The 12,254-nt window shown below is 37.1% G+C and overlaps 1 protein-coding gene across 1 annotated transcript in view; it reads right to left on the reverse strand.

Moving 5' to 3' along the window:
* The window catches only part of LOC136885432 (rho GTPase-activating protein 44), a 382,026-nt gene that overhangs the window by 306,293 nt on the left and 63,479 nt on the right, over nt 1–12,254 (reverse strand). The window contains exon 4 of the mRNA XM_067157983.2: nt 5,593–5,666. Within this exon, the coding sequence (XP_067014084.2) occupies nt 5,593–5,666 (74 nt within the window). The remainder of the gene's footprint in view (nt 1–5,592; nt 5,667–12,254) is intronic.

Raw genomic sequence — 12,254 nt, forward strand, 5'->3', positions numbered from 1 at the left:
TGCAAAAACCTTCCATAAAACCAAATGAGCCAAAATCACAGAAGGAATGGAGACCACTGAGTCACAATTTAAAGAAAAACAACAGGAGAAATTTTTGCAGGACCTTCAAGCAGCATGAAAATGGCTATCAACAACCAAGTTTGAACTTCAAGAGAGACGATGGGAAAGTGGCAGTGAACAATATTGAAAACTGTGATGATTTATTGATCTTAGCCAAGTACTTCAAGACACTGCTTAACTGTGAAGAACCCAGAGAAAAATGGCCGAGAATAATTCCAGAGCAAAGAAACAATGATTCAGCTCCTCCTACTTCTGATAAACTTTGGAGGACAGTTGCGGAACTGAAGAATAACAAAGCTGCCGGGAAAGACTCAATCACAGCAGAAATTTTGAAAGGTGGAGGAGAAATTACCATTAATGCCTTAAGTCAAGAGATGGAAAAGATATGGGAAACTGGAATAATAATTGGCAATCCTGTCAAGAAACATAGAGACAGTTGTGGAACAAATAAATATGCTGAAAAAGCAGGCAGAGAAAGCTGGCCTCCAAATTTATTTTGAGAAAACAAAGTACATAACCAGTTTCCAAACAGCACCTGAACACCCAACAATACAGTACGGTAAAATAGAAAATGTGGACAGTTTTAGATATCTTGGTGAGATACTGCACATTAAAACTAGTAAGAAAGAAGCTAACAACAACAGGTGAGAGAAGATGACCGTAGCTTGTCGTATGACGCATGTCCTGTACAAGTAAAAGGCAATCTCAAGAAAAGCTAAACTCAGGCACTATAACACAGTGATCAAACCCAAATATCTATACGCAAGTGAATGCCTCAGAATGACAGGAAAAGCTGGACTGAGAGAAGCAGAGAAGTATGAGTGCACGATCCTTCACAAAATAATGGGTACTAATATAACAGATGGACGGTATAGACTCCAAGGAAGAAAAGAGCTATACAGAGATAATGAATGGCTGATGGAGTTAATAAGGAAATGACGACTGAAGTTCTACAGGTATCTGTTCAGAATGGATGCAACCCAACTAAGAAGCAGATAAGTGGGTCAAGAAAAAAGGAAGGACCTCAAGAGCATGGGACTGAATCAGAACATCTCTAACTGAACAAAATACAGATCAGTGATCAAGAACTTTAAGGATTTCCACGATGAGCAAAAGCAGAACAGCAGCTGGACAGAAGAGAGAAGACAGATAGCCAGAGAAAGAATGCAATGTTTCTGGGCTGCAAAAAAGGCTCTAGAAATGCTTTATAGTTACTTGTCGTGGTCACTTGTGGCCCTAAATGAAAAGAAAATCCCATAATAAAATTAAATATCCTTTGTCCAGTCTTCATTTAGTTCAATGATTATGTCTCCAGTGAGGTCAGCTGTCTTAACCTATAGCCGCAGCGCTTTTACACCGGTTAGGCATTTCCGTCTCGCGGCTCCAATCGCTGCTTAGGAATCATGTGTAGGTTGCAGATTGAAAAATATCTTCAGCCTCATTCACTGTTTTCGTTCCTGTGTTGTTGCAAGTTGTGCTACGAGTTACTTTTGTGTCTGTGATAAGAGTTGCACTGCAAGTTAGGATGGACTACATTCATTATGACTGCTAAATGTAAGAAGCTGACTCTTCAACAAAGGATTGACATCATCAGTGATGTTGAAAGGGACAGCCAAGTCCCTTTGTCAGGGATGGCAAAAAAATATGGATTGGCACCCTCTATGTTGTTTGGCATGAAACAGAAGGAAGCTATTCTGACTGCGGAAGAGGAGTGTGGTTCTGGGGTAAAAATATGGAAGATTATTCGTTCTTCACTGTACAGAGAACTTGAACATATTTTAATGAAATGGTTCCAAGGGAAAAAAAAGAGTGAGGATGCTCCAAATGACGAGAACATATTTAAACAAACAACTCAAGAAGTCACACTTAACCTGGGTTCGGTCCATTTCTATGCTTGTAATGAAATGTAATGTAAACACTGGAAAGGTGGAACCATTACGACATAAGTTAAATTATTATTGTGATTACTAGGGATATGCCACTCGATCGCGTGCCCAAACAGGTTTGAGTGCTGATGTCATGAACTGGTGTGTCGAGCTTGGTCGAGCAAGATCGAGCAGCACAGAATTCCCTCGTGGCGTAGGCTTGCATGTGCTTTAAGCAGGGCACGTGTGTTGTGACTCCAGCCACACTTCCGTCTTCACTCATTCTCCTCGGTATTCACATTCCAGCACTACATTGCAGTGGAGTATTTGGCGATCATTCTGCAGAAGTACAGACGTACCGTACGTCGTAGTGTTTATTAAACCCATGTATGCCCAGAATAACATTTTGTTATCAAATTGAACTGACTGCTCGACATGAAGATGAGCTCTGTGTGGTGATGATATTTCTGTGGTTTTCTTGTCGTTACTTGGTCGCTGCTTCCAATTCTGGTTCTTCTGATCATTGGATGTATCATTTTAATAACATATTCTTTTCAGTTTTATTATAGTGCTATGACACTATTTCTCCTACACAAAGACGTGTTTATATACAATACACAATTGGTATGACGGGACTTTCGATATTTAATTTGTATCCATTCAATTTATAATTATTTTCCTGTTGTATATGCTAATTAGGAAAAGGGAAAGGAGGGAGAATAGTAATAATAATAAGAAAATTTGAACAGAACTGAATTCCTAAATCTGATAGGATATAATTGAACTTTCAGGATTTTTTAAATTATATCTCACAATCCGTAGATACTACATGTTGCGAAAATGCATTAATGGACACATAGGGCTGGTATTATGTTCTTGTAATTCTCGTGGATTAGTCATTAATAATTCAACATATTTCGATATAAACTTATTTTATTTCCACGAACATGCGATATTTGACATCAAAGAACAAAGAAGACTGCCACGCAACTGATTTAGTACAAGGATATCACTCAGAGATGGCGGGCCATACTCCTGCTCGAGTACTGCTCGACCTACATTGAGTTGTGATGTCATCAGCTCGAGATGCTTGAGCTGCGTTCAAGCCCATCCCTAGTGATCACAATTCAATACGGATCAAAACTATGAAGTTTACATGCTATGATACGACGCTTCTAATGGCCGGTTTGATAGTTTTAAAAAATGGCACAATCTATCGTTACAAAACATATGCGGCGAGAGTGCAGAGGTTAACGACGATACAGTTGTGTACTGAAAAAAGAATACATTGCCTCGACTTCTTGAAGGATATGATGCTAAGGATATTTTTAACGCCAATGAAACAGGAGTGTTTTACAATTTGCTCCCATCCAAGACATACGTTGTTCGCAGAGAAAAATGCCACGGAGGCAAAATATTAAAAAAAGGAAAGAAAGACTGAGAGTGTTGTTATGTGTTAACAGTGATGGGAGTGAAAAAGTACCCCCACTAATAATTGGAAAATTTAAGAATCCAAGATGTTTCAAGAACACCCGTACACTCCCATCTAAATATGATTTTAACAAAATCAGTCTTGGTGCCAGTGATGACCGTAGGTTAGTTAAGGAGGAGGCCAGGTGAGCGACTGAAACCACGCTAGCTGCAGTGTCGACGCACCAGGAGTTACAGTCTGGAAAACGATTTCCTTTGACAGCAGGAGCACTCTCGTTATCCCAAGAACCTTCACAGCAGATTCGTACATCAGACTGATGACTGAACCGGATGTGCTGCCATTCATTTGCAGTATACAAGAGGGTGTTTTCGAACAGGATAATGCACATCCTCATACTGTGACTGTCACCAAACGTGCTCTACAGAGTGTTGACCAGTTGCCTTGGTCTGTGAGATCACCAAACCTTTCGCCCACTGTGCATGTATGGGATACTATGGGATGACAAATCTAGCATCATCCAATACCAGCATTAACTGTTGCTGATTTGACTGACCAAATGCAACAGGCACGGAATTCCATCCCACAAAATGAAAAAGTAACACAGGTTTTAAGAAACATTTTTAACATGCGAGTGGTCGCGCCTGCGGCAGTTTGCCGCACTTTATAATATTTGTTAATAATTTTGTTGCTAGCCACTGTAGGGCTTAGGGCGCTCGTTTGATCCCTCCACTCCCTCTCTCCCGCCTGACGATTATCGTCAGTGTATTGCCTGCTGCCTTCCAGAGTAGTTTAACTTCTCTTTCACTTTCGCATCTGCCGTGGCAAATTGCCTTCATGCGATCCCTCGCGTAGTGCATTCTTACATGACTGCATTTCCAAGAAAGTTTCTTAAGTAAAGATCATGATCTTTATGGTGGCTTTCAGTGAAGCGTGGTGCTGTCATTTTCTCTTGAATTGTGACCAAATCATTAATTGAAATGTAAAAATGCAAGCGTTGAGGCAATTTGCTCATGCGCGATTTCCCGCGCTCTTTAAAAACTTGCGTAATTTTACCAGATTTTGAAAAAAAAATCATAAATTTTTTTATATTAAGAAAATATTTTTACAAGGTAATTATGTTAGTACTAGTTGAAAGGCAGTTAAACAGGGTACATATTCATATATTTATCCACTGCAAAAGGAAAATAGCAGCTCATTAAAATATTAAGCGTGAGCAATTTGCCTTCGCGCGACCTCTCGGGTTCTAGAACGGGCGCGACCCATCGCGTGTTAATGAGGGAGTAAGTAAAATCTATAGGGTGGACATCTACTAATGGTGAACATCAGAAACAGAACATCAATTTAATGGATCTTGACTATCTTTCCTCAGCTACAAATTACCTATTAAGCCACTCGTATACTGAGAGTCCAGTCAGTGTTTTTAAATATTCTACTGAGATATAAAAATGTCAACAAATACATTTACTTCACAAGGGAAGTAACAGTTAAGACAGGTTGAAACCTATCCTGAATTTTACTCGACAACTGTTCTATAAGAGGACAATGTGCAGAAAATACGACACAATATGTGCACGTTTGCATGCTTGCATTAAAAATCGTGATAACTATAGCAGTTATTAATGTACCACCATGTCACATGACTTCTCACGCATACCGTGAATCTGTAACCTGGAAATTTCAATCAAATAAATATCTTACCTACACAATTGCTTAGCCTAAATTGCATTTCTCTAAACTGATGTCTTCTTGTGTTGGGATTTCTTTCCCTGCTAGTGTATATATTTTCTTCTAAAAAAAAAAAATGTTTCTTACAAATAATATTTCGCCCTCATACAGTGAGTGTATTTCAATTATAGACATGCAGTATACAGTGATACACTTTAATAATTGCTTCCTAAACATCAGTATTTGGCTATATTTTGCATTTATAATAACTATGTAAATCTACTGATTATAAATTTACATCAAATAAGGGCAATGTTCATTCAAGTACAATGGAGAAGAATATGCAAGACTTTAATTACTGCAGCACAAGTGGAGCAGTTATCTATAGATAAGGTCAAACAGTACTACAGCCACAATTACACAGATAAATGGAGTACGGTAAAACTTTATTGAGTTAATAATATATCAACAGATAATTAAAATGTTGAAACAACTGAATTAAAAAAACATACAGTTCTAATAAGTATGTACTATAAATTGATGCTGAAGAGACAGAAATGCAAAACTTACCCAAGTAGACAATCATCCTCACTTGCTCCAGAGTCTTGCATAGCAACACCCAATAAATGTTCTGGAATCTTTTTCTGAAAAAGTAACATAGGTTTTAAGAAACATTTTTAATGGGGGAGTAAGTAAAATCTATAGGGTGGACATCTATTAATGGTGAACACTAGAAACAAAACATCAATTTAATGGATCTTGATTATCTTTTTTCAGCTATAAATTACCTATTAAGCCACTCATATACTGAGCGTCCAGTCAGTGTTTTTAAATATTTATATTTATATTTTTTTTTAAATATTCTATTCAATTACGAGTGACCACAATGGACAAAGATATAAAAATGTCAACAAATATATTTACTTCACAAGGGAAGAAACAGGTAAGGCAAGTTGAAACCTATCCTGAATTTTATTTGACAATTGTTCTATAAGAGGACAACGTGCAGAAAATCAGCCGCTAGATGTTACTACAAGTCTCCGAAATCATGTGCCAAATCTCTCATACAGATCAATGGGAAGTAGTGGCAGTATCGTGGATGTACATGCTGGATGGAGTGGATAGCCCTGACGTCCCAGGTACTCAAGGCCAAGGATAAGCAAAGCCGCACACGCTAGTCAACTGTAGGGCGTTTCACTGCATACAGCAACAACATAACAGTTTTGATGGTTGTTTTAAAGAAAGCAAGACAGTGAAATTGAGTTCCTATAGGATGACGTTTTAAATCCTAACGTAGCGGAGTTTGTAACGAGTTATTTCCGCAAAAAGGGGTTTTTGTCTTCCGGAGAAATCAGCTTGAAAGAAAAGAAAATGCAGCAATATCTGATTTGATGGAAAATAAACTTTAGAGGAGAGTAATATAATGAGGAGGTTTCTCTTGATGTACACAGTGGAAACAGTGAGAGCGACTCAAGTGATTCCGTTCGTCAAAACCTTCTGTCGATTGCAGTGAAGTTCCAGGTCTGAGTTCAAAACTAAAATATGACTCTCCGGAGTCTAGTGATGCCATGAATCCGTCGCCATGCAAATCGTCCAGTTCTAGGTATGTTCTTAGTCCCACAAAAAGTGTGTGAGAAAACATCAGTATGGAATACAAGAGGACTGTAAAATTCTGGCTTAATGAAGGTGGTAAAAAGCAATTATCACTTTTACACGTCTGCAAATATTTTAGTGAGATCGGAGCGATATCTTTACTTATGGAAGAAGTGGTTGGAAAAGATGGGTATCATAATTACAGAGTTTTCTGATGTTCCCACCTAATCAGTATCATATATATTATAAAATGTATTTACATCTAAATTTCAATATTAGTTTCGATCCATGAATCATCTTCAGTTGCTTACACTAACTAATTAAAATAGCACATAACAATCATTAGAAACAACTTTCTTCGAGTTTGTCATATATTACAGTTTTAAAATCTAATAACCGTCCACGTTTCATTTCACTAGCATATCGCTATTAGTTGAATTAAAAGACTCTTCTTGAACTTTTACAAATTCATTGTCTTAAAATCTAGTAGCTAGTTTTGTTTGTTACACTAGTGCACTAGACTGTAATATATAACAATAATTCAAAGAAAATGGTTTCCAATGATTGGAAATGTACTTTTTTAATCATTAGTGTAACAAACCAAACAAACTAGCTACTAGATTTTGAGACGGTGAATTTGTAAAAGTTCAAGACGAGAGTTTTAATTCAACTAATAGCGATATGCTAGTGAAATGAAACATGGATGGTTATTAGATTTTAAAACTATAATATATGACAAGCTCAAAGAAAGTGGTTTCTAATGATTGTGATGTGCTATTTTAATCTGTTAGTGTAAGCGACTGAGGATGATCCATGGATCAAAACTAGTATTGAAATTTAGATGTAAATAAATAAATTTAATCTATATGTATAAAATAAGAGTTTTGTCTGTACATTGCTCAAAATTTAAAAAGGATGGCATTTCCGTATCAATTGTGCCCAGAGTAACAAGGAAATACACTTTTTACTTTTCCGTAATGTCTGTCTGTCTTAGGGTTACCAACCATCCGGCTTTTGCTGGACATGTTCTGCTTTTCAATAATTTTGGTTATGTCCGGCCGGCATTTCTAATTTATCGACATTGTCTGGCATTTTTCGTTACAAGACTGCTCACTTAGGTTTTAGGCTGAAGACAGCATGTTATTGTATCGTACAACAACTCCATGTGCTCAGGGCGCTACTTCCGAGGGTGGAAATAAGTAATACTAATATTCTATATATTGAACACAAAGTCCAGGCATTGATCAACCAATCAACGCGCTCAACGCACTTCATTTCCACGTTTATGTTGAGAGAAACTGGAAGTGTCGAGAGCTACAGTTTAAATGTGCTTGCCATATGATCTGCAGCTATCGTGTTTGGTTATCTGGTTATCGCCGTAAATTATAGTGCGAGTATGCAGTGAGTGGAGTGAAATATTAAGCTCATCGCATCCTATTACATACCGGTATGTCATCTTTGCAACCTGAAAGGAGTGAATCTAAAAAAAGACAGTGTAAATTTTCGGATAAACTAAAACATAAGTATCCTTGTTTTACTCACGGACGCAGTGAAAGTGAAGCGAAACGTGCAGTGTGTGATGGTTATGTTAATGTCGGATACCAAGGATACTTGGAAAGACACGTTAACAGTGAAAAACACAAAAAGACGGTGAGAACTAGGTCAATATCATGTTCAATGTTATCATTTGTCACTCCCAAATATTCACCAGATGATAAAAAAGTTTAAGCCGCAGAAGCTACAATGTCATTTCATAGAGTTTTCCATCACCAGTCGTACAAATCAATGGACTGCACAGCTAAATTGAATAAGAGTATGTTCTTAGGTTTTGAAGTAGCACAGAAACTGACCTGTGCAAGAACTAAAACAGAAGCCGTAATAAATAATGTTATTGCTCCTCACTCGACAGATATTATAATTGAAACTCTTGACAATAAAGTTCCATTTTTTGGCCTAGGAATAGATGCAAGCAATCATGGTGCACCAAAGTTGTTTCCAATTGTCATCCAATTATTTGATTACAAAAATAATGGCATTCAGATAAAAGTTCTTGATTTACAAGCATGTCCAAATGAAAGTTCTGAATGTATTTCCTCCTATATTTCAGATACTCTCAAAAAGCATAAATTTACTTCTAGATGCATTGCATTTTCTGGAGACAATGCCAATGTTAATTTTGGAGGCCTTGCACGCAGGGAAGGGAAGAATGTATTCACTGCTCTCAAAAAAGACTTGAATGAAAACATAGTAGGTGTTGGATGTCCTGCTCACATTCTACATAACTGTTTGCAACATGGAGCTGATGCTCTTCCTGTTGATATTGAGTCTGTGGTGATGAAAATTTTCAACTTCTTTCATATATATGCAGTGCGCACTCAGGAACTGAAAGACTTTTGTGAATTTGTTGATGTAAATTATCTGCAGCTTTTAAATCATTCTAAGACTAGGTGGTTAACTGTATCCAGCAATTGAAAGAATCCTGCAATTGTTCCCAGCTCTGAAATCCTACTTTCCTTCTCAGGGTAGGAAGTCAGTGCCTTCATCAATTAGAAACTTCCTTGAAAATGACTTTTCAGAGCTCTATCTTTTGCTTCTTTCCTCAACCATGCACATTTTTCACTATAAAATTTTGTCACTTGAGAAAGAACATAAGTCAGTTGTAGAAGTGCTTGAACTATTAGAATCTGTCCAATCTTCATTGAAAGGCAGACTTGAAGGTCAATTCATTCCCCTTAAAGTCAGACAGATATTAAATACATTTTCAAAAGATGGTTTGGATAAAGAATGCAAAGTGTTTATGGAGAATGTATCTTGTTTCTATGAAACCTGCACTGAGTACTTGGATAAACAGATGCATCCTATAGAGGAATTCAAGTGTTTCAAATGGTTGAAACTTCAAAACATTAAAGACCTCAGTTTTGACGATATTGTACCAAGTATTCAGTACTTACAGTCAAAAGGTGTAGAAATAGATGATTCAAAATTATTCGACCAGTTCTGCAACGTAAGGGCTTATTCTAGAACTTCAACTTTGGATAAAGATACAACACTAGACCAACAATGGTCTGTTTTTTTTAATAAGTGCCAGAACATTGAGGTATTTTTGAACTTTTGAATATTTGCCAGTTTTTCTTTGCCATACCAGGCAGCAATGCCTCCACTGAACGTGTGTTTTCATTCATAAATGCTCAATGGACAAAGGAAAGGAACCGTTTGTTGGTAGAATCAGTGAAAGGAATGTTACTTGTGAAGTTCAATTTCAAAGATGTGTCGTGTGAAGAATTTTATAAATATGTACTTCAGAAAATAACTCACATCTTCTTTCAAAAGTAGGTTCTGTTGAAAAATACAGCTTCAAGGAAATGAACTGCAGCAAGGACTGATCATTAAGTAAGGTATTTCCTTTTGTAAAAAGTTGTGTGTAATATATGTATAATTCTGTTATCGATTAAAATTGTCAGGCATTTTTCTTAAATGTCCTGCTTTTTGCTAAGCATTTGGAAATTTTCAGTTGGTAACCCTAGTCTGTCTCTATGTATGTACACGCATCACGAGAAAACGGCAGAAGAAAATTTAATTAAAATTGGTATACAAAGTCGGGTAATAAGCCGCTATAATCTAGGCCATAAATAACTTTATTCACACTGACTGAAATGGTAGTTTAGAGGAAGGCCTAAAATGTAATTCTCAAATATTTATGTTATTAGTGTTCATATCCTAATAAAAATTGGTATACAAAGTTGGGGAATAAGTCGCTATAATCTAAGCCATAAAAAATTTACTTATGCTGAGTAAAATTGTAGTTTAGGGGAAGGCCTAAAATTTAATTCTCAAATATTTGTTATTAATGGTCGTCTCTAAATGAAAATTTGTAGGGGAAGTCAAGGAATAAGTTGCTACAATCTAGACCATAAATAATTGTATTCACACTGAGAAAAATGATAGTTTAGGGGAAGGCCTGCAATGGAATTCTCAAATATTTGTTATCAGTGGTCCTATCATAATGAAAATCGGTATGCAAAGTCTGGGAATAAATTGCTATAATCTAGGTCACAAATAATTTTATTCACGCTGAATGAAATGGTAGTTTAGGGGTAGGTCTAACATTTAATTCCTAAATAATTATGTTATTAGTGATAGTATCGATAATGTCTCAAAAAAGACTTGAATGAAAACATAGTAGGTGTTGGATGTCCTGCTCACATTCTACACAACTGTTTGCAACATGGAGCTGATGCTCTTCCTGTTGATATTGAGTCTGTGATGATGAAAATTTGTTATCGATTAAAATTGTCAGGCATTTTTCTTAAATGTCCTGCTTTTTGCTAAGCAATGTCCTGCATTTGGAAATTTTCAGTTGGTAACCCTAGTCTGTCTCTATGTATGTACACACATCACGAGAAAACGGCAGAAGAAAATTTAATTAAAATTGGTATACAAAGTCGGGTAATAAGCCGCTATAATCTAGGCCATAAATAACTTTATTCACACTGACTGAAATGGCCTCATTTAGTTCTATACCTCTTATCTCTAAATTATAAGAAACCGAGTCTAACCTTCATCGTCTTCGTCTACCTCTACTTCTCTTACCCTGCAAAGCAGAGTCCATTATTCTCCTTGGTAACCTATCCTCCTCCATTCGCCTCACATGACCCCACCACCGAAGCCGGTTTATGCGTACAGCTTCATCCATAGAGCTCATTCCTACTTTAGCCTTTATCTCCTCATTCTGAGTACCATCCTGCCATTGTTCCCACCTGTTTGTACCAGCAATCATTCTTGCTACTTTCATGTCTGTTACTACCAACTTATGAATAAGATATCCTGAGTCCACCCAGCTTTCGCTCCCGTAAAGCAAAGTTGGTCTGAAAACAGACCAATATAAAGATAGTTTCGTCTGGGAGCAGACTTCCTTCTTACAGAATACTGTTGATCGCAACTGCGAGCTCACTGCATTAACTTTACGACACCTTGATTCAATCTCACTTACTATATTACCATCCTGGGAAAACACACAGCCTAAATACTTGAAATTATTGACCTGTTCTAGCTTTGTATCACCAATCTGACATTCAATTCTGTTGAATTTCTTACCTACTGACATCTAGTCTTTGAGAGGCTAATTTTCATACCATACTCCTTGCACCTATTTTCAAGTTCCAAGATATTACACTGCAGGCTTTCGGCACAGTCTGCCAATAAGACCAGGTCATCAGCATAGGCCAGACTGCTTACTACATTTCCACCTAACTGAATCCCTCCCTGCCATTTTATACCTTTCAGCAGATGATCCATGTAAACTACGAACAGCAAAGGTGAAAGATTACAGCCTTGTCTAACCCCTGTACGTACCCTGAACCAAGAACTCATTCTACCAGCAATTCTCACTGAAGCCCAATTGTCAACATAAATACCTTTGATTGATTTTAATAGTTTACCTTTAATTCCATAGTCACCCAGTATGGCGAACATCTTTTCCCTCGGTACCCTGTCACATGCTTTCTCTAGATCTACGAAACATAAACACAACTGCCTATTCCTCTCCTAGCATTTTTCAATTACCTGGCGCATACTGAAAGTCTGATCCTGACAGCCTCTCTGTGGTCTCAAACCACACTGGGTTTCATCCAACTTCCTCT

This window comes from Anabrus simplex, chromosome 1, assembly GCF_040414725.1.
Source record: "Anabrus simplex isolate iqAnaSimp1 chromosome 1, ASM4041472v1, whole genome shotgun sequence".
NCBI classification, from domain to species: Eukaryota; Metazoa; Arthropoda; class Insecta; order Orthoptera; family Tettigoniidae; genus Anabrus; species Anabrus simplex.